The 27538-nt window shown below is 46.4% G+C and overlaps 3 protein-coding genes across 10 annotated transcripts; 1 reads left to right on the top strand and 2 right to left on the bottom strand.

The window, feature by feature from the left end:
• Positions 1–14662: 14662 nt before the first annotated feature.
• LOC123076803 (peroxisomal membrane protein PEX14) lies at positions 14663–19875 on the top strand. Of its 2 annotated transcripts, none has more exons than XM_044498936.1 (10): positions 14663–14901; positions 15482–15681; positions 15784–15832; positions 16383–16570; positions 16654–16837; positions 16935–17084; positions 17279–17310; positions 17404–17449; positions 18962–19029; positions 19119–19875. In XM_044498936.1, exons 1-10 carry the CDS (start codon positions 14868–14870, stop codon positions 19599–19601), a joined length of 1434 nt encoding a protein of 477 aa, XP_044354871.1. In that variant the 5' UTR covers positions 14663–14867; the 3' UTR covers positions 19602–19875. The 2 variants fall into 2 exon arrangements, with proteins under 2 accessions (XP_044354871.1, XP_044354870.1); XM_044498935.1 differs by having other exon boundaries at positions 14664–14901; positions 19116–19875.
• Positions 19876–21326: 1451 nt separating this feature from the next.
• On the bottom strand, positions 21327–22455 carry LOC100682523 (nuclear transcription factor Y subunit B-8). 2 transcript variants are annotated; one of them, XM_044498937.1, is made up of 2 exons: positions 22244–22455; positions 21327–22081 (listed from the first exon to the last, which is right to left on the bottom strand). In XM_044498937.1, the coding sequence occupies exon 2, from the start codon at positions 22059–22061 to the stop codon at positions 21462–21464; it is 600 nt and encodes a 199-aa protein (XP_044354872.1). In that variant the 5' UTR covers positions 22062–22081; positions 22244–22455; the 3' UTR covers positions 21327–21461. The 2 variants fall into 2 exon arrangements, with proteins under 2 accessions (XP_044354872.1, XP_044354873.1); XM_044498938.1 differs by having other exon boundaries at positions 21327–22084; positions 22240–22434.
• LOC123076801 (uncharacterized) lies at positions 22244–27233 on the bottom strand. 6 transcript variants are annotated; one of them, XR_006436265.1, is made up of 11 exons: positions 26988–27233; positions 26290–26445; positions 25561–25620; positions 25341–25448; positions 25173–25268; positions 24929–24991; positions 24406–24742; positions 23629–23741; positions 23505–23535; positions 22565–23427; positions 22244–22455 (listed from the first exon to the last, which is right to left on the bottom strand). XR_006436265.1 is itself a non-coding variant. In XM_044498932.1 (10 exons), the coding sequence occupies exons 2-10, from the start codon at positions 26443–26445 to the stop codon at positions 22757–22759; spliced, it is 1635 nt and encodes a 544-aa protein (XP_044354867.1). In that variant the 5' UTR covers positions 26988–27233; the 3' UTR covers positions 22498–22756. The 6 variants fall into 6 exon arrangements, 3 of the variants coding, with proteins under 3 accessions (XP_044354867.1, XP_044354868.1, XP_044354869.1); XR_006436266.1 differs by having other exon boundaries at positions 22628–23427; XR_006436267.1 differs by having other exon boundaries at positions 22246–22455; positions 22577–23427.
• Between the last annotated feature and the right edge of the window lie 305 nt (positions 27234–27538).

Below are 27538 nucleotides of genomic sequence, written 5' to 3'. Positions count from 1 at the left end.
CGAACTGCAATGGTACAGTTAACTATGTCAAGATAATGGAGCGAAAGGGCCGGATGTGCGCACAAGCAAGCCATGTCACTTACGAAGCGGCCTGGGGTTTAGCACGGGGGCGTCGTTTCGGACTACTGTCAACATCCCACGCGGTGTTGACCGCCGGGACCCCCTTCCCCTTCTTGGGCGTTTTCGCCTCTAGATGCACCGAAGCCGCCCTCTTCTTCTTCTTCCTCTCCTCAGGGGGAGGGTTGTCTTCCTCCTCCTCCTCCTCTTCCTCGTCATTGTCCTCAGGGACAGAGGAATGAGTTTCGTCATCTTCGGACGTCACGTCCGAAGTGCCCTTACGGCGGAGGCCACTCTTGGCCCCCCTTGCCTTCTTCTCCGGCGCCTTATATGGCGCCAGCACCAGCATCTTCGCTAGATGCAGGATGACTGGTTCTTCAGGCAGCGGAGCCGGACACTGGACCCGCTTCGCCCTCTCCATCCAGTCCTGAAAGAGCAATAATAAAAGCTCACACATCATCCTCGAAAAAATTAAGTCAGGGGCACATAAAAATAACATACCTCGCTGGCGGGGTTTTTACAGTCGTGACCATGGTCTGAATCCGTGGCCGGTAGTTTCTCATTGCCCTTGAAGAGCAACTTCCATGCACCTTCATGCATAGTCTCGAAGAGCCTCACCAGGGTCCGGTGCTTCTTCGGGTTGAACTCCCACAGCGGGCGGCTTCGGCGCTGGCACGGAAGGATCCGGCGAACCAACATCACCTGGATCACATCGACGAACTTGGCGCTCTTGGTTACCATGCTCTGAACACGCGTTTGCAGCATTATCAGCTCGTCAGGAGAACACCAGTCCGGACTCTTCTCGACCCAGAAGGTGAGTCGCATAGGAGCGCCGGAGCGGAATTCGGCAGTTGCGGCCCAGGTGGTGCCGCGTGGTTCTGTGATGTAGAACCACTGCTTCTGCCACTCCTTTACCGTATCCACAAAAGTGCCCTTGGGCCAAGAGACGTTGGACAGCTTGCTCACCATGGCTCCTCCGCACTCCGCGTGCTGGCCATCCACCACCTTCGGCTTCACGTTGAAGACTTTGAGCCACAGCCCGAAGTGGGGTTGGATGCAAAGGAAGGCCTCACACACGACGATAAACGCCGAGATGTTGAGGAAGGAATTCGCGGACAGATCGTGGAAATCTATCCCGTAATAATACATCAGCCCGCGGACGAAAGAGTGGAGTGGAAACCCTAGCCCGCGGAAGAAATGGGGGATGAATACTACCCTCTCAGTGGGCTTCTGCGTGGGGACGATTTGTCCCTCGGCCGGCAGACGGTGGTCGATCTCCTTCGCCAAATACCCGGCCGCCCGAAGCTCAGTAATGTCCTCCTCCTTGATGGAGGAGACCATCCACTTGCCCTGACCACTGGATCCGGACATGGTTGCTTGAGTGGAAAAGAGATGAGAACTTGGGCGCTGGAGCTCGAGATCGGGAAGGCGGAGACAGAGAGAGAGCGTGAGAAGAGGAATAGGGAATCCTTATCCCCTTATAAAGGCAGCAAATATTAAATGCCTCCTCACTCGCCTTAAGATTCACCTATTCCCCAGGGCTGTATAAACGATACGGTTGGGTTACCCATGCCCGCATTGATGAGTATCCCGCAATAAAGGGACACGATCTCTGCCTCGACAAGACGTGCCAATAGCAACCGCATCTTGAAACGTGGGACAACGGTTCGAAATTATGACCGGACGGACGTGATGTTACGTCGCAGAAAGCTGTCAGCGGATGGAACTCGTGTAAAAATATATACTCTGTCTATGGTTGTGTGTATGGTGTGTGTAACAGGTCTGGATACAATCAATGCATCCGAAGACTATCTTGGAGTTCGGAAAAAGGGGAACCCGCCTTGCAATGCCGAAGACAATCTGCACGCCAGACTCCTCGTCATTGAAGCCAGGTTCAGGGGCTACTGAGGTAGACCTGGACTAAGGGGTCCTCGGGCGTCCGGCCTATTATTCAGTGGGCCGGACTGATGGGCTGTGAAGATATGAAGGCCGAAGACTATACCTATGTCCGGATTGGACTCACCTTGGCGTGGAAGGCAAGCTAGGCGACCGACTATGAAGATTCCCACTTATGTAACCGACCCCATGTAACCCTAGATCTCTCCGGTGCCTATATAAACCGGAGAGATAGTCCGAATAGACGGATACTCATTGCCATATTCATATAGGCTAGATTTCTAGAGTTTAGCCATTACGATCTCGTGGTAGATCAACTCTTGTAATACTCATATTCATCAAGATCAATCAAGCAGGAAGTAGGGTATTACCTCCATAAAGAGGGTCCGAACCTGGGTAAACATCGTGTCCCCCGTCTCCTGTTACCATCGATCCCAGACGCACAGTTCGGGACCCCTACCCGAGATCCGCCGGTTTTGACACCGACACCGGCCTCCTCCCCCTCCTCCACTCCTTTATATACGGGGGAGGGGGGCACCCCAGAGACACACAAGTTGATCATTGATCTCTTAGCCGTGTGCGGTGCCCCCCTCCACCATAATCCACCTCGGTCATATCATAGCGGTGCTTAGGCGAAGCCCTGCGTCGGTAGCTTCATCATCATCGTCATCACGATGTCGTGCTGACGAAGCTCTCCCTCGAAGCTCTACTGGATCGTGAGTTTGTGGGACGTCGCCGAGCTGAACGTGTGCAGATCGCAAAGGTGCCGTACGTTCGGTACTAGGATCGGTCGATCATGAAGACGTACGACTACATCAACCGCGTTGTCATAACGCTTCCGCTTTCGGTCTACGAGGGTACATGGACAACACTCTCCCTTCTCGTTGCTATGCATCACCATGATCTTGCGTGTGCGTAGGAAATTTTTTGAAGTTACTACGTTACCCAACAGTTCAGACATATCTCTGTAACCTTGGGAAAGGTATAGACCTTGGTAGAAACTCTGGATCTCCTCTTTAATTTCATCTTGATCTGTACATAAATTACCGTCATGTTTCTGTAAAGAGGTGATCCGATTGGTTCGTCTCCTTTGCGATGCACGGGCATGGAAGAATTTTGTGTTTCTGTCCCCGGCACGAACAGCTTGGACCCTTGATCGTTGCTTGATCCAGATTTCCTCTTGGCGAAGCACCAGCTTCAGCTGGTCTGTAACCGAGAGTTCTTCCTGTGTTGGACCCCTGCCAATGGATGCAGCCCTCAAACGCTCCAGATTTTTCTGTAGTTTCTTGACTTTCTTTGCAAGGTTACCGAACTCCCGTTCACCCCAGGAACCGAGCCGGGATTGTACAATATTAAGGGCTTGCACTACCCCTTCAAGTCCTCCTTGACCAGACCCGGACTGCCAAATATACATCACCAGCTGATCGTAGTCCGCATGGGTCTGCCACACATTTTCATACTGAAAAGATCGTTGCCCCGCAGGCCATCTATTCGGTTGCTCACGTCTCAATTTAGCTAACACATAGTAATGATCAGATTCAGCTGAACTAATGTGATTTACATTGGTGTACTCAAACATTTGCATGAATTCATTATTGGCCAACGCTCGATCAACTCGAGCTTTTACATTAGAGTCACCTTGTTGCCTATTATCCCATGTAAAGGGAACACCTCTCCAACCTAAGTCTTGGAAAGAACAGTAATCCACTACTTCGCGAAAAGCTAGCATTTGCCACTGTGGCCGGGTGTGCACACTAAAGTGTTCCTCGGCGTACATAGTCTCATTAAAATCACCCATGCAAATCCAGCCATCATGTCTAATACTATGCAGTCTCCGTAGGAACTCCCAGCTGTGATGACTATTCTCTGCTCGGGGTTCTCCGTAGAAACCAGTAAACCGCCAGGGAGGCACCCCACTGTCATGCCCCCTGACGAGTACATCAATGTGCGTCTGGCTATAGTTCTTCAGTTCCACTTGTATATCATCAGTCCAGAACAAGCCAATGCCACCACTCAAACCATCGCTATCCACCGCGAAACAACCTTTGAAACCTAGAACAGATTTCAGGTTCTCCACACGCTATCCCCTAATCTTTGTTTCCATGAAAAAGAGGAGGGAGGGGCCTTCTTGCTTCACAATCTTGCGAAGCTCCCGAACTGTCGATGGGTTCCCAAGCCCCCGACAGTTCCAGCTCATGCTTCACAATCTCTGCATATTATTCTCACGATCAGCCACCGGGGGAGCCGATGTCCCAGAATTTTCAGGTGTAGGCTTCTTCTTCTTAGACTCCCTCTCTAGGGCTGAATCGTCATCATTTTCCACTGTTGTAGCAGCAGCCGCACCACCACTGACCACAATCTGCATATTATTCTCACGATCAGCCACCGGGGGAGCTGCAGACGAGTTATCAATCCTCCTATAGACTTGCTTAGTGGTTTCTCCCCCCTTGCATTTGTTCCTGTTAGTTTTAACTGGGTAGTTCACCTCCTTACCGGCATCTCTAGCAGTGCTTGAGTTCATTGTATCATGCTTCGTGCCCTTTGTTGTTCCTCTCTGTTAGATCCCTGACTAGAGGCCGGTTTCTTCCAATCCTCCTGAGGCCGCAACCCCTTACCAAAGGGCAGATCCCCATTAGCATCTCTGATTCCCGGAGTAGGACAGAACAAATCGCCATGGCCCAGGAGGCTGCACGAGAAACAAAAGTGTGGTATGTTCTCGTACTGTATATCATACATGTCCGTGCTTTTCCTCCTGGCAGATTCTATCAAGATCCATCGCCTCAGGGGCTTGCTTACATCTAGCGTCACCCGGGCTCTCAGATATCCTCCTGTTTGATCAAAATGCACTTGGGACGCTTGCTTATCAATCTGCTTAGCAATCGCTGATCCCTACGAGTCATTCCGAAGATTGGAAGGTAAATTCACCACTCTGGCCCAGACTTGGAGTCGATCGAACTTTAGTTCAGACGGCCGCATACAGTCCTCAAATCAAGACAAAATCACAGCATGTTTGCTAACATGCCAAGGAGAGCCTTCCCACACGCGATCTAGGTCCTGCTGGGTAGCAAACTCGGCAACGAACGTGTTGGTACCCACAGATCGAAACTCGAGTCCTCTAGGGTTTCCCCAAGCGGGACGAAGAGCATTGGAGATGGTTTGTATGTGTAGAGTGTTGCGATTCAGGACCTTTCCCGCCAGCATCCATCTCTGATGTTCGCGTTCTTCCCGATCATCAATCACCAAAGGCGTAGCCTCCTCCTCAGTGATATCGAGCTTTCCGAGGGCCTCCGCCAGCCGCGTCCTTGCCGAGTTGGGTGACAGGGGCCCGCAGCACCATGCCCGCCGGTTGACAATGACGAAGCCAACCTCTCCCGACGATGAGGGCTCGCGCCGCCGATGAGATCGACGGGCGCCGTCAAGTCCACGCGTGAAACCCTAATCGCCTAACTGGAGGCGCCGGGTTTTCCGCTGGAAAAACAAGATGCTGTTTTTTTCGCTCCACAGCGTTCGTTCTCCAGCAACCTTCATCAGCGTAAATATTGATTTCTTCCTTTGTACTGTATAAGCCACCCCCTTTTCACTGGAGTAGATAGGTATATTGGGCGGCTTCACTTTGTTTTAACCTATTGGTAGCATTTGTTAAACACATAATTATCTGTCACGTACAAGAGGTTGAGAAGATCATTCGGTTGGAGAGATATTGGGTAGCTAGGCGCATAGGATATAATCTGTTGTAACCTCTTGCTAGCTTATCTCTTGTATTTCTTCTCCTCCAAGTTGCATCTCCAACAAACTCTTGTACGCGTATATCAGGCTCGCACCCTGCCTATTTAACATGCAACACATCGCCCTAGATTGGGTAAGACGTTTCCGCCAACGCACATGGTAATCAGAGCCTTCCTACTTCCCATCTAGCCTCCACAACTCCACCTGTGCCGAAACCATGTCTTCCTCCTCCGGTGCCGCCCACCCCAACCTCAATGGGCGGGTCATCGAGAAGCTCTCGTGCACGAACTACGTGCTGTGGCGCATGCAGATCACGCCCCAACTGCGTGGCGCCGGTGTCTTCGGCTACATCGACGGCACATCACCGGAGCCGGCCAAGCTCCTCGCGTCCAAGGACAAGGACAGCAAGGAAACTTTCGAGCCCATCCCTCTCCACCCTATCTGGGTCCGGGAGGACCAGCAGGTGCTCGGCTACCTACTGAGCAACCTCTCCAAGGAGGTGCTGGTCATGGTCACCACGGCGCACGCGCTCTGGACGACGCTAGCGGGCATGTACTCGTCGCAGCCGCTGAGCCGCGTCAACAACATCCGTACCTCCCTCATCAACACGCAGAAAGGTACCCAATCCGCCGCCACCTATTTCGCCTTCATGAGTGGCCTCGCTGACGAGCTGGCCGCGGCCGGCAAGCCGGTCTAGGATGATGAGCTCATCTCCTATATTCTCCATGGGCTGGATCTGGAGTACCAGCCCCTGGTCTTAGCCCTTGAACGCTCGTGTCTCACCCGCCTCCCTCGATGAGATCTTCGCCATGCTCAGCAACTTCGATCAACGCATGGCGCAGTTTCACGGTGCGGGCGGCAACTCCTTCAAGTCGTCCGCAAACGCTGCAACCCGTGGGCATGGTGGTGCACGCTCCCGCGGCTCTTCCCGTGGCAGGGGGCGGTCTGGTGGCAGCGCCAACAGCGGCGGGCGCCTCAACAACAAGGCTCGCCGCCGCGACGGCGGCGGCGGCGGTGGCTCTGGCAGATCCCGTCCGGACTCACCTCGTTGCCAGATATGTGGCAAGCCGGGCCACACAGCCAAAGACTGCTGGTACCGCTATGATGAAGATGAGGATGACTCTCAAGATGATGACAAGGTCTCTGCGGTGGCCGATGGCTCCTACGGCATCGACACAAACTGGTATGTTGATAGCGGCGCCACCAATCACATAACCAATGAACTTGAGAAGGTGACCATGAAGGAGAGGTACCGTGGAAAGGATCAAATTCACACGGCCAGTGGAGAAGGTATGTGGATAAATCACATTGGTCATTCAATATTTAGTACCCCTAGTCGCAATATTCATCTCAAGAAAATCTTGCATGTCCGTAGTGCCGCCAAAAATCTTCTTTCTGTTCACCGTATTGCCTTAGATAATCATGTCTTCCTTGAGTTTCACCCTTATTCCTTTTTGATTAAGGATCAGGCAACGAACAAAATCCTCTATCGAGGTAGATGTGCTCGAGGGCTTTATCTGTTGATTCCGGTGCGTAGAAGATTCAATAAACAAGTCTATGGTGTTGCCAAGCTTTCATCAACACGGTGGCATGATAGATTAGGACATGCTTCTTTCTCTTTAGTTGAAAAATTGCTTAGGAAGAATAAGCTCCCGTTTGTTGATGAGCGACATAATAAGACTATTTGTGATTCGTGCCAAAGAGCTAAAAGTCATCAATTACCATATCCCATATCTATTAGTGTTTCTACAAAACCATTGCAACTTATATTTTCTGATATTTGGGGTCCAGCCCCCACCTCTGTTGGTAGACACACTTATTACGCCAGTTTCATTGATGACTATAGTAAATTCTCTTGGATCTATCTCCTTAAGAAAAGATCCGACGTTTTTCAAGTTTTTTAAAACTTCCAAGCTCTTGTTGAGCGCAAGTTCGACAGCAAAATCATTGTTGTCCAATCAGACTAGGGAGGGGAGTATGAGAAATTGAACTCCTTCCAAACCCTTGGCATCTCACATCACGTGTCATGCCCTCATGCGCATCAACAAAACGGCTCTGCTGAACGAAAGCATCGTCACATAGTTGAAGTTGGACTTGCTCTTCTAGCAGGAGCATCCATGCCTCTCAAGTTCTGGGATGAAGCCTTTCTCACTGTCGTTCATCTTATAAACATGCTTCCTAGTCGTGTTATTAACAATGAAACCCCACTAGAAAGACTCCTCCATGAAAAATCAAACTATAAATCCCTTCGTGTTTTCGGGTGCGCATGCTAGCCCAAATCTCCGTCCCTACAACAAACGTAAGCTCATGTTTCGCTCCACCAAATGTGTGTTCCTTGGCTATAGTGCCCAACACAAATGTGGCAAGTGTCTAGACGTCTCCACGGGTCGTGTCTATATATCTAGGGATGTTGTTTTCGATGAAACACAATTTCCTTTCGCTGATCTTCATCCCAACGCTGGTGCTCTCCTTCGCGAAGAAATTCTTCTTTTGCCCTCACATCTCACCGGTATTGATCAAGGGGGGAACGATATTGATGATCACTTGCTGACTAATCCCGCTAATACACTGCATGAGACTTGCGTTGATGAAACAGGCACTGAAACAGGGACGAACGGCGAAAAAAATGAAGAAAATGGTGCAAATATTGGGCCTTATTTCATGTGTCCAGAAACCGGAGACAGGATCTCCTCGGGATCGGTGTTGCGTCAGGAAATCTGATCCCCCTCGAGATCCGTCGCAGCAGACGCGGCTGCACCCGCAGGCGCACGCGCCGCAGTGTCCGCCTCTGCGGGCGACACGCGGCTACCTCTCGCTGGTCGCGCCACGAACCCAGCGACGCGCCAACCATCTCCTGCCAACTGGCGACGCGGGGATGGCTCGGGCGACGCGCGTTACAGCGGCCAACCGGTATGCTACAAGCGGCAGGCTCTGGACCGCTCCACCGACGCGAGTCCTGGCGCGGGCCCTGGCGCGACACCCAGTGCTGATCCGCCATCATTAGAGAATGATGGGCCGGTCCAGAGGCCGGGATTCTTTGCGGCCTCCTCAGATGCAACAGTGCCGCCATGAGCTGCAAAAGATCCGCCCGAGACAGCTCGCGCTGCTGCACCTACGGGATCCTCCTCGGGATCAGCTTCAGCTGAAACTCCTGTGCAGGTGGCTGGATCTTCTGTGGCCACGGAATTGGCTGCGTCATCACCGCGGTGCACACGATTACAAAGAGGGGTAACGCAACCTGTGAACTACAAACATATAGTCAAATATGGTACGATCTGTTCTACAGGCGAACCAGGTGAACCAAGTACAGTTGAAGAAGCACTTGGTGATGAACAATGGAAGAAAGCTATGAATGAAAAGTACATGGCATTGAAGAAAAATAAAACATGGCACTTGGTTCCTCCATGGCAAGGTAAAAACTTGATTGACTGCAAGTGGGTATTCAGGATTAAAAGAAAATCTGATGGAACCATTGATCGTTATAAAGCTAGACTTGTTGCCAAAGGTTTTAAATAGAGGTATGTCATAGACTATGAGGACACATTTAGTCCAGTTGTAAAAGTTGCCACCATCTGCCTTGTCCTGTCTATTACTGTTTTCAGGGGCTGGAGTCTCAGACAGCTAGATGTACAGAACGCGTTCCTCCATGGTGTTCTAGAAGAGGAAGTGTACATGAAGCAACCTCCTGGGTTTGTAAGTAAAAGTGCTCCTTCTTACGTGTGCACACTTGATAAAATACTATATGGGCTAATGCAAGCTCCAAGGGCATGGTATTCTCGTCTCTGTCATAAGATGCAGGCACTTGGATTTGTCCCTTCTAAGTCTGGCACCTCATTGTTTATTTACAACAAGTCCAACACATGTATATTTGTCCTCATATATGTTGATGACATTATTGTGACAAGCTCATCTGATGAAGCAATCACAGGGCTCTTAAAGGACTTGGGTGCAGATTTTGCCTTGAAGGATCTTGGAGACTTGCACTTCTTTCTTGGGATTGAGGTAAAAAGAAACAAGGATGGACTCCATCTCTCTCAAGAAAAGTATGCAACTGATCTGGTAAAGAAGGCTGGTTTGAAAGATTGTAAACCTTCACCTACTCCACTATCCAGTTCAGAAAAATTATCTCTCACAGAAGGGACACTCTTGAATCAAGAGAACAGCACAAGATACGGAAGTTTAGTGGGAGCATTACAATATCCGACTCTTACTAGACCTGACATTTCCTTTGCAGTTAACAAAGTTTGTCAGTTTCTTCATGCACCCACTACTGTTCACTGCTGCAAAACGCATAGTTAGATATGTTAAAAACACTTTGAGCATTGGTCTAAATTTCAGCAAGTCACCCTCTACTCTTGTCAGTGCCTATTCTGATTCAGATTGGGCAGGATGTTTGGATGACAGGCGATCAACTGGTGGGTTTGTTGTAGTGTGCACGAAAACAAGCCACTGTCTCCAGGTCAAGCACAGAGGCAGAATATAAAGCATTAGAAATTGCTACAACAGAGATAATATGGGTTTGGTCTATGTTGAAAGAACTTGGTGTGAAAACCACACGAGCTCCATGTCTATGGTGTGACAACCTTGGTGCTACTTATCTTTCTGCAAATCGAGTCTTTCATGCTAGGACAAAGCATATAGAAATTGACTTTCATTTTGTCAGAGAAAGAGTTGCTCAGAAGCAACTTGACATTCGTTTTGTGCACTCTAGAGATCAGGTTGCAGATGGTTTCACAAAGGTGTTGCCTGTACGAAGCTTTGAAGACTTCAAACATAATCTCAATTTGACCAAGTTGTGATTAAGGGAGGGTGTTAAACACATAATTATTTGTCACGTACAGGAGGTTAAGAAGATCATTCGGTTGGAGAGATATTGGGCAGCTAGGCGCATAGGATATAATCTGTTATAACCTCTTGCTAGCTTATCTCTTGTATTTCTTCTCCTCTAAGTTGTATCGCCAACAAACTCTTGTACGCGTATATCAGGCTCGCACCCTGCTTATTTAACATGCAACACGTCGCCCTAGATCAGGTAAGACGTTTCCGCCAACGTACAACATTAGCCCATTGAAGGCATGCACATGAGAGAAACTAAAGAGACAAATGAGCACGCGATGAAAATAGGAGGCGTCGGTAATCGGGGTGAAGCGATGATCTTGAATGTCACATGATCAAAATGATTATGGTGCTAGGACTTCGTGCCAAGTTGAGCCGGATCTAGAAAACGTACGACTATGAATCTTGAAACATCTACCATTACGAGCCATCTTGTGTGTTTCATTAGACACTGTGCACGTGGATTAGAAGCAAGCACGAAGGACCTTCCTGTGCCTGATCGAGTTTTGATGCGACTTTCAGTTTCATCGGAATTTGTACAGACACCGCTCGAGCGCATCATCAGAAGCTCTCACAGATTATTTATAATCGTAATCGATAATGACCTCCATTGCTAAGATGCACAGAAAAGAATAAAAATCATTATACAACAGTTTATAACTCTTAAATTGCTACCGTGGCCAATTTCTCTTTGGAAAGTTATTTATATGTGCATGGAGTTCTTTTTGCTATTTTTCTCTTTCCATATTTTCGTCTCAAGATAAACACACGTGTGAATATACATGACGTGTGTACTCTATCCGGTCCTATTATTATCCACTTCAGCCGCCGCAGCCCGTCCTCGTAGTCATCGGCGGCGAGATAACGTGGTTGATGCAGCCATGAACTGCCCCGATGGTCGCGCAGCCGCCCAGCTCCTCGCCGCAAGGTCAGATTCCTAGCCAGCCGGGCCGAAACCTCTGCGCGGTTTCTTGAGCAGCCTGCCTGTGGGAGACCTCCCCGCGCCTCGCTGAAGCACCACCCTGCGTGGGGGATCTCGTGGGGAACGAGAGGCGAGGGTTTGTATTAGCAGAACCAGGTGATTAGTTGCCGCGGTTGCCCTCTGGAGAGTGGAGAGTACCACCCAAGTTCGTCAGATTGATTTCAGCGTTACTTTTTTCTTGGAGACAAGGCTGAAATTTCGGGGTTTCATCCTCGCCATGTATAATGGGCGACTGATAGGCGCCGGCGCACCGGCGCAACGGTTTGGCCGGTCGCATGTGGGGCGTTAGTTTGTCTTTCTGTCCACCGTCAGATTAGCCTTCTTTATCTTTTTTTCTTAACAAAAATTGCATCCAGCTGTTCGTCCTGGACACCCGCCTTGGACGCACCGAGGCCTGCCTTGAAGCATCAGCAGCTCGCCACCGGTCGCTGTCCTCACCGCACCACCATGCCGTCAGCTACAGCTTTTTTCTCACGCCCATTGAACCTTTTCTATGGCTGAAGCTTTTTCACAAAACGGTTGAAGTTTTTTCCATCGACGGTTCCAGCTTTCGCGGTTGTGTGGTGGCCGGTCCCCAAATTCCGTCGCCTTCGATTGAAGCTCTGTAGGACGCTGGTTGTAGCATTTTTTTTTGTATTGTTTGCAGCTCCCTCCACGCCATTTACAGCCTTCTCTCTCTTTGAGTGGTTCCAGCAAAAAAGATTGATCCAGCAAAAATATCATAAATGGGGGTGTAGCAAAAAACGAAGACGGTTGTAGCAAAATTCAAACACCGTTGTAGCAAAACTTGGAGAAGTTCCAGCAAAATAAGATAGATCCAGCAAAAATTCAAAAACAAGGTGGGAGCAAAAACTAAGACGGCGGTAGCAAAAATCAAAGACCATGGTAACAATTTTTTGAGTAGTTCCAGCAAAAGGATGGATCTGATTAAGCAAAAAAATCAAAAGACGGACTGCCAACTGTGGTAGCAAAAAGCAAAACGATGGTAGCAAATTTTTGGACTGGTTGCAGCAAAAAAAATCACTCAAAAAATATGGATCCTGGTTACAGCAAATTCCGGCGCCGGTGGTAGCTTTCTCGGTGCTGGTTGCAGCAAATTGCAGCACCAACCTCCAACCTCGCCAGTTGCAGAACACCGAGGGGGGAGGGGGGGGAGGGTGAGGAGATGGACGACCATGGCTTTCCCGGTTGCATCAGCCCCTAAGTACTCCTCGCATCAGAAAGTAGTGGATGAGTGGAAGAGCAGAGCCCCGTCTCAACCCGATCTAGATGGAAAAAAGAAAGGTGGGGAACAGATGTGATTTCTTCAGCGACTTGATTTGGGCGCTCCTGCTGGAGGTAGGGGATGAGAAAGGACTGGGATGAGTGGACGAGCAGATGGGTAAGACCATCGAGAGGGATCGAGAGGGATGGGAAGCGGTGGTGGACCAGGAGGCTGCGGTACCGACGTGGCCATGTGGGCTGTCACACGTCGTTTGATCCAGAGGGATCGTGCGGCTCGTACTCGACCGGCCGAGCGTTCGGCCGGTCTGCCGTACATGAACATTTCCCTGTATAATGTCCATTTTCTCCGAGTTTCTTCCTCTCCATGCGCCGGCCCACTATTATTGCGGCATCAAGGCTCGCTCTGGTTGATTTCGTTTTCTTCTTGTTGAATCCGGCCTTGGGTTTCTAGATATGACAAAGCAGTTCTCCATGCAGATTATTTGTCGATTTCGTTTACCGATGAGAGATGGAACCATATGATCTAGCCAGCCTCTGTAATTGTAATTATGATTGAACTCTTCTTAGTCTTGTTCCTTCTCTTTCCTTAGTTTTTTTCAGTAAGAGTAATGACTTTGGCACTATTACCTGAGCCGTGCGTTCCGAGGCTAAAAGAGAAGTGAGAAAAAAATAATGCTCGGATGGATCCCTCCCTCAGTTTTCGGCCATTTAGGTACTACTCCCTCCGTCCCAAAATATAAGAGCGTTTTTGACACTAGAAGTGAGACGTCTCAGCATAATACGAATTAGGGGGGCGTGTTCAACAAGTTGAACTCCAGTCGGTGAGCTAGCGCTCAGTTCCCAAAGAAGAATGAAAATTTCCGTTTCAGAAAAGAAGAAGAATGAGAACCTATCTTCGTGCACACGACACAGAGCTTGTAGAGGAGGAAGCTTCTCGGGAGGGACTTTTTTGAGTAATCATATTAATGTGTGTACTTCTTGTTTGCCACATGTGTGGGTCCGATTATTCTTCTGTAAGTCCCACACCTGTTATCTTGTAAGGTGAAACATGTAGCACCTTGCAATTACTTCATCAACGGCAAAAAGGAACAACAATTACTTCATGAATTCAAGCTTTAAGATGTGTGAAATCTATATTAGTTAAAAAAATTATACCTATTCCACAACTCAAGAAAATTTATCACATGTAGATAAATAAGTTCTCCACCAACTTTCACCTGCTCAAATATTGATTTCCCCCTTTATATAAGCCACTCTCTTTTCATAGGAGTAGCTAGATATGTTGCACGCCTTCACTTTGTTCTAACTTGTTGGTAACATTAGCCCAGTTCATCAAATAGGTCGTAGTCATATAAACAATAGGGGGGCATGCGCCTGAGAGAAGCTAAAAAAATAAATGAGCACATGATGGAAATATGAGGCGTCGGTAATTGAGGTGGAGCGACCGTGACAAGTCAGACGGGATTGAAATGATTATGGTGTCAAGTCTTCGTCCCAAGTCGAGCAGCATTTGAAGAACCCACGGCTGTAATTCTCGAAACCGCTACCATTACGAGTTATCTTATGTGTCTCATTAGACATCATAGACGTGGATTACAAGCAAGCACGACTGTCCTTTCCTATTGGAGAGAGAGCTTGATCGAGTTCTGACATAACTTTTAGTTTTGTCACAAGCGAACCAGAACAAAGATATACCAGATAGTGCGTAAATCAATAATAACCTCCATTGGTAAGATGTAAATAAATAAATTATTATAGAACAGATTAACCTCTTGCGCGAATCAATCTGTGATTGAGTTGGTTAGGTGGACAGTGGTATCCCCAACCCACCAGGATTCAAATCGCGCTTGTGTCTGATGCTAAAGAAAAAAAGAACAGATTAACCTCTTGTTAATTTCTCTTTGAAAAGTTATTTTCAGTATTTCCCGCAAAACAAAAGTTATTTCAGTATATGCATAGAGTTCTTTTCTGTATTCTTTTCTCTCCATATATTTTCATCTGAAGATAAAGCACGTGTGAATATACGTGACGCGCGTACTCTCCCCGGTCCTGCTATTATCCACTTCCGCCGCCGCCGCCGCCGCCGCCCGTCGTCGTCCTCGTCGTCGGCGAGATCCCGTGCTTGATGCGGCCGTGAACTCCCCCGATGGCCGCGCAGCCGCCCAGCTCCTCGCCGCAAGGTCAGATTCGTAACCTTCCCGATTTCTTGAGCTGCCTGGGAACCCTCCTCGCGACTCGCTGGTTAAGCACCACCCTGCGCGGGGGATCTCGTGGGTAACGAGAGGCGAGGGTTTGTATCAGCAGAACCGGGCGATTAGATTCCGCGGTTTCCCTCTGGAGAGTGGAGAGTGCCCCCCAAGTTCGTCAGGTTGATGCGAATCGTAAAATTGGGTTCCTGAGTGAGTTCGTGTGGGGTTATCTCCATGATTCGTGGTTGTCTAGCTCGGGCGACTTTTTCCTTGGACTTAAGGCTATGGACTGGATTCCTGAGTTCCTTGGACTTTTTCCTTATCACCATGAGGCAAGGCTGAAAATTCAGAGGTTTAAAGCATCATATGAACTTTTGTAATTATAAGGTCCTTTCTCCCCTAATTGTGGTTCAAAGCATCATACGAACTTTGAAGGTTCTTTACCCCCTAATTGTTTTCCCCAAGAGTTGTATGTGGTCAATCCCTGATGTTCAATGCTCAATTTTGCCAGACTTACACTGTTCTTAGAATGAAACTGTATATATACATTCTAACTTTTCTAATGCTGCAGATGGTTCCGGCGGAGGCGGATCCTCGGAAAATCTGGTACTCCAAGCTCCGCAGGCAGTCCGGGAGGATTACGTGCAGAACGCCGTAAATTTCCTCGCGCATCCAAAGGTGAAAGGTTCTCCGGTGTCCTACAGGTACTCTTTCCTGGAGAAGAAAGGGCTCACAAAGGAGGAAATCGACGAGGCCTTCCGCCGGGTTCCTGTAAGTTCCTATTTTCCGGCCAGGTCCGCAGGGATGTTTTAGCTGAGAAAATGAGGAAGAGAATCAAGTGTTGTGTTCCTGAATGGCTTTGGTGTCTTGCAGGATCCGTCGACAAGCAGTACGGATGTTGTGGCTGTCGGTTCGCAACAAGGTATCTCCACATGCTGCATAGTTGAGCTAATGAAGTAATGGTCTACAGTGATATCGTCGTATTACTCTGTTAATTTGTTTTAATTGGATGGGTCTTTACACTATGTTCTGTTTTTGCCTTGCACACAGCATCTTGTATTTATGTAACTTTGACTGAACTTGCTCTCTTTTTATCATCTGATGCTGCGAACAAAAGTACTTTAGGTAATGCATCTAAATGGTATTTTCTTCAAGGGGCATTCATCTAGTTCAGACACACATTTTGTTTCGGAAAAATTACTAGGATAGCTTCAGAAAAGATAGTATGACTAAATACTTAACTATAAGATATTTTTTTATTGCTGAAAATAGTCCTTATGCTATTCCGGTCCCTCACATGGAAATCCGGAATAAGCCGACAGTCGCTCTTGCTGGCAGCTAGCCTATTCAAAATAGAAGAATGTCTTCCTTGCATGACATTTAATATCTACGCTTCAAAGTTCTGTCCTGAAATCTGTACCATTTTTGTTAACTTATATGCTAAAAGGCTGCCTTGCTTTCTTTGCTTCCAGCAAGCAATCCAAATCAATCTGCCGGGGTGCAGCCTTACGCATCAGTTCAGTCGCCACAAGCACCAACTGGCTCTGTCGCCACTGGTCATATCGTCCCACAAACGCAGACACAGTTTAGCTGGTACCATACGCTCCTTGGTGCTGGTATTTTCCTTGGAGTTGGGACTAGTTCAGTTCTCATCATCAAGGTATATTGTGTTTTCTGCATACGGTCATGATTTTAGCGGAAGAATTGAGGGATTAACTTTGTTTGCGTGTGTATTTTGCACAGAAATTGTTCCTGCCTAGGCTAAAATCTTGGACCCGTAGAGTCGTTTCTGAAGGAGATGAAAATGCGGACAACGAACTGAAATCCAAGCTTTATGATGAAATTAAAGAGGCTATGGAAGCTTCCTCATCAGCCTTTTCTGCTATTGCTAAAACAAACCAAGAATTACTGGCTTCAAAGGAAGAAGGTTCAGAACATTTCTTAACAATTTAGCATAATTCTTGCTCTAGGATAACCATTATTGTTCGAGTTTGATTACACTAGTGGTTTTCTCTTGTTAACAGATAAGAAGATACTTGTAAAGTTAACAGAAGCATTGGATTCTCAGGCAGAGGTGTTGAAATCCTTGAGCGAGACCCTACATCATACAAGGGAGAATCGGTTTTCGCAGTACAATATGTTGGAAGAGCATGCTCAACCTGGACCATGGAATGGTTAGAAATCAATATTTACGCAACGGGCACATTATTCTGTTAATTTTGAATTGACTATTCTCACCCATATCCTTGCTTCTGTGAACCTTGTGCATATAAAATACTAGATTGGCAGGTCGTAGGGTTTCTAACGAGTTCTTTTAACATCTATTTGTATTGTGTCTCACCACATTGTTATTGTATTGTACCAACAGGGCCAACTACTAATTCATGGAGAGCTTCCCATGTATGATTTGTAGACTTGTAGTTATTCCTCCTGTTCGTCAGTACTTACATAGGTTTGCAGTCCTTGTGTCTTACCCAGCGTTTCTGTTTGTAGCAAACCAATATGTACACAACGACGCCAAATGGTGATTTTGACTCAGGTAAGAACTAAGGAACTAACATGAGCTGGCACCACCATATCTCCGCTATTTTTTTTAATAATACATTTTTTTTATTAATTTTCATAAATATTACGCTGGATAAAAAAATTTCAAAAATAATACACCGTCGGCCCGCTGCAGGCCGACTGGGCCTAGTCGGCCCACAGCAGGCCGATTGGATTCCAGTCGGCCTACAGCTGGCCGACTGGCCCCTGTCGGCCCACTGTGGGCTGATTGCGCCCTGTCGGCCCACTGTGGGCCGACTGAAGCTAATTGGCTCGCTATGGGCTAATTGTTTTTGCAAAAAAAGTAGGCATAAAAAATATATGTTTAAAAAAATGTTAATCATGTAATTAAAAAATGTTAAACGTGTATAAAAAAATGTTCCTGATGTATACAAAAAATGTACAATATATATGCAAAAAAGTTGACATAAAAAATATGTTTTAAAAAGTGTTAAGCATGTATTTAAAAATTGTTAAATGTGTGTATAAAAAATGTTCCTTATTTATACAAAAAATATAAAATGTGTATGAAAAAAAGTTGACACCAAAATAATGTGTTTGAAAAATATGTTTGAAAAGTTGACATTTTTTCAAATACATGATTAAAAATTGTTAAATGTGTGTATAAAAAATGTTTCTTATGTATTCAAAAAATATAGAATGTGTATGAAACAAAGTTGACACCAAAAAAATATGTTTGAAAAAAATGTTCCAGTTCCATACAAAAAGAGCAACCAATCATGCTTAGGTCCGTGATGCTCCCATACCGGATCCGGAGCTGGAACATTTTTTTATACACGTTTAACCTTTCATTCCAATACATGAAACATTTTTGTGTACTCATTGAACATTTTTTCAAATACATGATTAACATTTTTTTCAAACATAATTTTTTGGTGTCAACTTTTTTTCATACACATTCTATATTTTTTGTATAGATAAGGAACATTTTTTCAAATACATGATTAACATTTTTTTTCAAACATATTTTTTTGGTGTCAACTTTTTTTCATACACATTCTATATTTTTTGTATAGATAAGGAACATTTTTTATACACACATTTAACAATTTTTAAATACATGATTAACACTTTGTAAAACATATTTTTAGTCAACTTTTTTTCTTATATATTGTAGATTTTTTGTATACATCAGGAACATTTTTTATACACGTTTAACATTTTTTAATTACATAATTAACATTTTTTTAAACATATATTTTTTATGCCTACTTTTTTTGCAAAAACAATTAGCCCACAGCGAGCCAATTAGCTCCAGTTGGCCCACAGGACCCAATCAGCCCACAGTGGGCCGACAGGGGCCAGTCGGCCTGCTGTGGGCCGACTAGGCCCAGTCGGTCTGCAGCGGGCCGACGGTGTATTATTTTTGAAAAAAATTTACCCAGCGTAATATTTATGAAAATTAATAAAAAATGTATTATTTAAAAAAAATTAGCTCCATATCTCCTACCTTACACTTGTTCACTCCTGTGTTATGTTTGGACAGGGAGGCAATCGTTCATGCCATTATCTGCAGAACCTACATCAGCATCATTTCCAAGATCTTATGTTGATGTAAGCTACTGCATCATCCTTTAAGATAGCAAAAACAGGACAGTGGTTCTAGAATTTCGCTTAAATTAGATGCTCTGTACTTGCAGCAGCGGGTGCCGAGGGCTGGGTACGGGTTCCAGCCGCAGATGGGCTATGACAGATCGAACCCTGGCACTCGGGAGGGCTACTACGGTTCTCCTCCGTACTACCCCGGGGGCAGCAATGCCGTTGATGCTCCAGCACCGGCGCCAGCTCCGCTAGCAGTACCAGCACCAGCACCAGCACCAGCACCGACACCAGTTGCACAGGAAAGCCCGTTCCAGCGCCACTGGGTTCCCCCACAGCCACCGGGCGTCGCCATGCCGGAGGCGGCGGCCGCCATTCGGCAGCCAAGGTCCCTTCCAAGACAAGAGCCACAGCCAGCGGCAAGCTCAGCCGATGCTTCAAGACCGGCAGACTCTGCCATGAATGAGCAGATGGACGGTGTATCATCCGCTGTCACCAGTGACGAGTCGCCTAGTAGCAGCGCTGCCGTGGGCACCATGGCCGGCGCGGCCAACGGTGAGAATGGAGAAGGGCCTGGAGCCGCCTGATTTTGACGAGAGCAATGCATACGATTTTCCGTGTTGTTGTGTGCGGTTCACATATCTAATTATCTATGCACTGTTAATTAGGTATTGGAAACTGTATATGGTGGTTGTAATTAGCATCGCGTGTATAAGAAAAAATGGATTAGATACCTGTGTGATTCACTTGACGGTACCATGTAATACGGAATTACTTATATTTTCTACCTGTATCTAAAATTCCAAATATGGAGCAGGTCATATTAACCAGCAGTTTGGATAGCTATGATTAGTGATAAAATGAGCATATCCCTGTATGTTTCAGTTTTATTTGTTTGCTGGTAACTTCAGCTTTTCCGCGGTGGCTCAGGTTTTTATGGTGAATATGGCTAGTAACTTTCCGAGTGAACTGGTAGGTATGTACAATTTATGTTGATATGCATATTGTAACTCATGGGCATTGGCCACATGAAAACAGATACAACGCTCCAATTTTCGCTTGTGTTTACAAGATCCCCGCTTATATATACTGCTCCAACTCCACCCGACTAGATATCGCGTTACATCGTTTCACTTTGTTTTAACTTGTCTGGTAGCATGCACCTTCCCCTAAAATACAAACCGGGTGCGTAGTTACGCACCTGGCTTAGCATATAATGTAGGGGAAATCGCAGAAACAAAGGAAAATGATTTGCGAGTGGGGAGCGGAAGAGTTGAGAAAACATGTGGGAACAGGAGGCTTCAGGAACATGGGTCGAGCAATTGTTCTATATGTTGGATCAAGTTAAGCTAGAAGTTGCGGCCCCATCTCAGAGAGAGACATCTGTTGGACTTTTGTGGTTCCGAGATGAGGCAGAGTAGCAGAAATGAAATGCAGATATTTCAATTTTATAAATTTGTTGGTAACTCGCGTCTGTTGAAACCACATGGTCAAAGTAGGAACTGCTTAGCGTAGCCAACCTTTTCTTGCTATCTTGAGCTTTCAAGGCGAAGCGGCTGGTGCATACAACTTGTGTTGATTAACGGCATATCTATTGTAACTTGTGAGCATTGACCACATGAAAACAAATCCATGATCCACCGACTTTCACTTGCGTTTACCACTTATACATACCTCTGGAGCTTCACTAGAGTAGACATCCGGTTAAATCATTTCCTTTTTAGCTTAACATAGTAGTACATGATGAAGGAAAATGCTGGGAAGTTTATGCGTGCTTAGGTCCTTACAAGTAATTAAAAAGGCAAACAATTAGGTACACATTGATGGTTGCAGCAAAATACCGAGAAATCGAACTTGTGGGGTGACAAATCAAAATGCTTGAACGTAGATAAGATGAAATTACTCAAAATACTGGCTGCCTTGTAAATATTTCTGTATGCGGACTTGACTGTCTTTATTTTTCACGTTCTTTCAGGTACTCCCTCCGTTTGGAATTACTTGTCGCAGAAATGGATGTATCTAAACGTATTTTAGTTCTAAATACATCCATTCCCGAGACAAGTAATTCCGAACGAAGGGAGTAGTGCTCAGGGTTGGTGGTGGTAGGATTGCCCAAAATGCCAATGCATCCCATTGGCCAATAAGAAGCCAAAAAAGCTGTAACCGCGGAGTGTCAAAACCCTCGTGGGCTCACGCCATACCTCATCACACCACCACCCAAGCCACCCTTAGCCCTCTCTACTCCGCTATAACATCTCCGTAGCATTAGCTTAGAGCATCAAATATGTGACGATGAGATGAACAAATCAATATGAGGATTAGAACAATCATTCCTCCTTGTACTGAATGGATTTCCTTAAGCTACAAGTCATGTACGGCTTCATCCAAGAGAGGAACATATGTTGAAATCACTCACTTTGGTCAGCTCAAAAAGAAAAGAAAAGATGTCACCCCTCTTTCCGTCCGAACCCCGACGATGACGACGACCCGCCGCCGCCACCGCCGCCTCCGTGATAGGGAAAGCCCGCTCTCCCTCCCATTGCAATCTGATGTTGGTGCTGCTGCTGCTGCTGTGGCGGCGGCGGCGAGCCGTACACGGGCTGCCCCATCATCATCATGCCTCCCGGGGCGTCGGCGTAACCGGTGGCATTGTTGTTGTTTCTTGGCATGTCGGGCGTGGTTGATGTCGATGTGGCGGCGGCCCTCTCGCCCTCGATCTCGCGGAACTTGTGGAGGTAGTGCTTGAGCGGGTCGACGTAGTCCTCGAAGCCGAGGGTGGTCATGGCCCAGAGCAGGTCGTCGCCGTTGATGGTCTTGCGCTTCTCGCGCTGGCACTTGTCGGAGGCCTCGCCGGTGATGAAGGAGATGAACTCGGAGACGCACTCCTGCACCGTCTCCTTGGCGTCCTTGCTGATCTTGGCGTTGGCCGGGAGCGCCTTCTTCATGATGCGGCTGACGTTGGCGATGGGCAGGAAGCGGTCCTGCTCCCGCGGCGACGACAGCTCCCCGCCCGCGTTGCCCGAGTCCTCGTTGTCCGAGTCCGGCATGGCTCTCCTCCTCGATCTGTCTGCCTCAAATCAACAAGCAAGTGGTGACATCAAACCACTCTAGCCTGATCAAGCATGAACTACTTAACTAGAAGGAAGGACACTTGTACGAAAAGTTGAAAAATGTTTGGAGCAACAAGAAGAGGAGAGGAGAGGAGATGGTGGAGGGTTGGCAGGGGGACCTGGGAGAGGGTGGTGGGGAATGGCTTGGCTGGGTCCGGTCCGTTGGATTGCGCGGATAAGAAGGGATGGAGCTGTGAACGTGGAGCCAAGCCAGCCGTTGCTCACTCGATAAGTATGTGCCACCTGTCACATTGGACAACCGTCGATTACTGCCATGTCAGACCAATCCAGGCCGTCCATCCGCCCGCCCGTCCATTGGAGCAAAGCAGTTCTGGACAAAAAAAAAAGAGCAGCTAATCATAAGTCAAGCAAGGAAAAGGAAAGACTCTTCAAGCTAAACAAGGAAGGTCGATACAACAAGCCTTATAGTACGTACGTACCTACCTACCTACCTACAGTACATGTCAAGCACAATTTACACAACATTCTGTCCATTTCCTAACCTTGTTGGGGTACAGTCCGCAAGGAAATCTAATCCTCCATAAACTATCCTACTAGTTGGGACTAAGTGGGGCTGAAACATCCATCAGCTGGACCTTCATCTCACCACCTCCTTTGGATCTTAGGCTTGATCAGTTGGGGTTAAGGCTAATCTCATTTCCACTGGCTTCCTTAGATTTGACATCTTCTGCTTCTGCTTCTGCTTCTGGACAGGTTTCAGATTCTTCAGCTTCACAGTCACCAGCATTTTCAGCCCTGCCTTCTTCAGATCTGCCGTCTTTTTCTCCAGATTTGACATCTTCAGAACCTCCTATGGTGTTACCGTTGCAATTATTATTCACAGTTTCAGCTTTACCATCTCTCAATATTTCCGTGCCACCATCGCCATTTGCATTCTGCACAATCTTTTCAGCCTCGCAATCCTCGCTAAATTCTTTCTTCCTTGTGTCAACTTCTGCCTTCCCATCTTGTAAATTTTCAGCGGCCTTCTCACCAGCCTTCACACAAATCCCACTTTTACCACCTTCTTCACTACCATTGCTGTTGCCAGTCTTTTCAGCATCCTTAGATTTACCATCTGGACCACCTTCAACTTCATATTCCTTGTCTATCTCTGATTCAACTCTTCCATCCCTTGCGCTGCTGTCCTTGGCAGCTTGTTCAGCTCTTACTTTTGCTTCCATTGCTTCCTCCTCTTCCACTTCCTTCCTCTCAGCCTCCTTGGCTAGCCTAAACAGCTCCTCCTCTATCAAGGCCCTTACCAGTGGCTTTCTCTCAAACAAATCCTTGCCAAAGTATTTGTCTGAAGATATGGAAACCCATCAGATCTTTTTGCAGATATCAACTAATTTAAAAGGGAGGGAGGAAGCAAAGACATACCAACTGCTTTTACAACCTCTCCAAAAGTCATCTAAAATTGGTGAAAACAAAAGAAACATATCAAGATTTAACGGTGAATGGAAGAAATGTTAAAGATCAATGATGTACAATGTATGTATCTCACCGTGGCAAAATTTGCAGCACCCAATATACAGAAGACAGCTTGTCTCAGCTCATCCTTACTTGGTTTCGGTGCCTGCTTCCATGGTTTCGCATCTCCTCTAGACATAATTTTACCTTTCATACCAATGAAACAAGGTTTTCAAACATATTACAAAGGAGAGACTGGAGATCGCACGCGTTATCTGTAAAGTATTTCACTTGCATAGTAACATGAAAACTAGAATTTGGTTAACCCCCCAGCTCAAGATAGATTTTGGAAACGGATAGCATAAAGAAAAAGATAGTGCTGTATGTTGTATGAACCTATAACAATGAAAATTTATGCACTGCTTATAAAAAACATGAGCAGAAACTTGTTGTATCTCACATATTAACCAAGTAGAAGTACACATCGTCTAAGCAAATGCTGGTGAAGCTCCACAATCAAGTTAGAAAGAACTAATCCCACCTCTTGTTTTTTTCTTTTTGCAGGTAAGCACTCCAGCAATGATCTATAAAAGGACATTAGTGCATAATTTGGAACTTGTCCTGGTTACTTTGTTCTAGTTAAATTAATATTGAGTAACAGAACAGTAGTACACTGCACCACCCAAATGCAACATCTACATCCCAAAACAGCTTTTTCGGCCAAAATAGATGACAGTTCTAGCAAATAAAACTAACAGTGCATTCCTGAATGCTTAAAAGAATTTTGTTTGTATCTTTTCTCAACATGCATATGTGCAAACAACATGAGCCGCACTCAACCACATGTGCACAAGTGGAAAGTAAGGCATACCACCAGATTTCTCCTTGGAATCTGTGTTTTGGATTGCCTTTTTCTTGGTAACAGAAATGTTTTTCTTCATTGAAGCTGCCATATCCGTGGTATCGTTCTCAACATTGCTAAATAACTTTGCAGATGGTGTTGTGATTAGCGTTTGTTCATCTGTAGGAATCAGTACTCCTGGGAGCGGAACTACAGCTAATTTCCCCAACGCGGAGTCATTTACCAGCTCATCTCTGCTATCCCTCAAGCAGAACTCGGAATGGTTTGTTCTATCTTCTACAGCTTTTCTCCCATCTGCTTCCTCTTGACTACAAAATTCCAGTAGAGTTCCATCTGGTTTCCTTTTCTGCAGTAGTTCGGAAAAATGGGAAAAATAAATATGTGGAGACAGCTTATGAAAATGGTGAAAGAACTTGCAATGCAGCACACATGGGACCATGAGTTCAGGTAGTATTAGATAAATAAGTAACTTTAGTGGCACTAAACAAAACCAAACATAAATGCAAAGAAGTAAGATACATATATGTCATACCTTGGAAGGTTCCCCACCAGATAGATTCGCTCCATTCTTGTTGCGCTTTCTTTTCTTAAGTTTCTGCAAATCAATAAAACACCAAGTCATAAAAAAGAATCAGTGTGCCAATGACAATACCAGTCAAACTGGCTTAACCTAACATGTAGAGGTATACATAGGCTAACAGTTATGACAGACAACCGAAAACCTCTGTTATTAGCAGAAGAGTAAGTGTTGTAACAAACTGATATGTCCAAATCACCTGGCCGCTAAGAAGTTGAGCCTTATCAGGATCTGTGTAAATAATACCAGAACAGTGTTCCATCAAGAACTCCATCAGTATTGTCACTAATTCATCCTGCAAAACAGAAAAGCAAAGGGTTTTCATGTGAAACTGAGCGCAGCAGATAAAAGAAAATTCTGGACCAACCTTCTTAGTGCTTGTTGAACCAGGGACATCAAATGAACGGCACAGTTCAACTAGCATAACCTTGTTACATGTTTTGAGCTTCTCCAGTAGCTCTGTCCGTGATTTTCCCTAACATGGGTGATACAAAACCATGATAGTATCAAAGAAGCTGCTATTAAAGTACAGAGCGGCAAAGGCATGCTGAATTTCAGTCACGGTGTAACTAAAGGATGACACATACCTCCTCTTCATGACAAGCAATCCCAGCAAGTTGCAGAATTTGTTCTCTGAAGACACTTACCTGATAATAAAGATCACCGAACTCACGTTAATTATGAAGGTTGAAGATAAATTCAAATGCCACCAATCTAGTAGTAGCGTCCATACAAGAAGCACAGTTTAATCCTCCTCCCGGGAGTTGAATGTACCTTTAATTTCTTATTAATCCCTTTGCCACATGCAATAGTTTTGATAGCATTATATGTAAACCCTATGATATCTCAAGTGCGATTCCAACTGAGGGAAACCGCAAGTACTGACATCCGAGTGAGTGAGTGAGTGAGTGACACCTAAAAGCAGTGCTGCTGAATAGCTGGTGAAATATGTCGCGCCTGCAGATAGCAGCAGCCCTGCATCTGCAGCGGACTGAAGAAATGCAAGTTCAGTAACTGAACTTAACTGAACTTGCAACACCCTGCGTGGTGACTTGGGCCATGGGCCTTGTAAGCGAGTCGTGTATGGGCTAGGGTCGAGTCGTGTGAGCCCAGGCGGGCGGCTACTTATGTATCTTCTCTTCTAGCACTACCATCTTCTTGCCATCATCCCAAAGTGCCCCACTTAATAAACCCTTCAAATAGACAATCCTTGTCCACCTATTCCGCCACTTGCGAATATGATTGTGCACTTGGGTAATACACCCGTCATAACCAACGAAAGAAGATATACGCTTTGCAACTTTCAAGTTTTCAACCTCATTGAACCCTTTGTCAGTCTTGGCACCTCTTGCCGCCACCTCTGAAAGGCCTTTCAACATCAACGCAGACATAGGCGGAGTCCAATTCATCACCTTGGGGGCCTTCCTGGGAAGAGCACCAACATTTGGAGTCTCCTGCGCCTCATCATCCATCTACAACATAAACATTCCAGAAGTTAATAACACACTTCACCACATAAAAAATGCATATTTCAGCACACAAAAAACATATTTCAGCACACAAAAAGCACATTTCAGCACATAGAAAGCATGTTTCAGCTCATACAAATGAAATTTTTTCAGCATGAGAAGCAATGAACAAACTTAAATATGAGCATAGTAGCTACAACAATGAAAAGTTTATACATCTACTGTTTTTAATCGTTTTGACCACCTAGACATGATAATCACAAGGGAACAGAGAAGCAAATTTTGGTCTGAACCATCTATATACGGCTCTCAGTAGAGAAGATAGATACAGTAGTTGACAAAACAATATTCACATAAGTGTAGGCTCTCTGTAAACAACAAGGGCTCTCTGTAGAAACAAATTGGCAGGCCTCATCCCTTGTCAAACAAAAATCAAGGGCTTGTCCCTGGTCACGCACGCAGCAGGGGCAGGGGCTCGCCGGGCCGAGGCAGGAAGGAGGGAGGTAGGGGAAGGAAGGGGGGAGAGGAGGAGGCGGAGCAGCTACCTCTCCCGGCCGGCGGCGACGGTGTGCCGGGCCTGGCGGCGGCGAGGTTGGAGTGGGGCAGCCGCGGTTTGAAGACCAGGGCGTGGTAGACGGGGTCAGCAGGGGCGGCGGGGATGCGGATCAGGCCGCAGTCGCCATGGAGTTCGCGGGAGAGAGGTGGCGGCGGCTAGGTCAGGGAGAGGAGAGGTGGCCGTTGGATCCAGAGCGGTGGATGGCTTTACCCAAGCGTTGACTGTTGAGTGTTGAGCGGTGTTTGGGTCTGGCCCCTCTGGTCTCCCCCATTATGAAATTTCCAGACCACTTTTTATTGATTTTTTTCTCGGATTTCTTTGTGATGTTTTCCTCAAATACAAAAAAAAAAAGTTTTGGCCGATATGTCTCTAACGTGTCTAGATTTTTTTTATGTCCATGCTATTAGAAAAAATAGGTATTTTAACCTTTCAAAATATGAAAACAAATACGATGGAAATTTTTTCACCGGAGAGCAACTAGGGGGCCTGGGCCCTACACCCGAGAGCCCCAGCGGCCATACGCACCCTACTTACAGGGCG

The sequence above is a fragment of the Triticum aestivum genome, chromosome 3D, assembly GCF_018294505.1.
Source record: "Triticum aestivum cultivar Chinese Spring chromosome 3D, IWGSC CS RefSeq v2.1, whole genome shotgun sequence".
Lineage (NCBI taxonomy): Eukaryota > Viridiplantae > Streptophyta > Magnoliopsida > Poales > Poaceae > Triticum > Triticum aestivum.
This window is presented reverse-complemented; position numbering and strand designations above follow the sequence as displayed.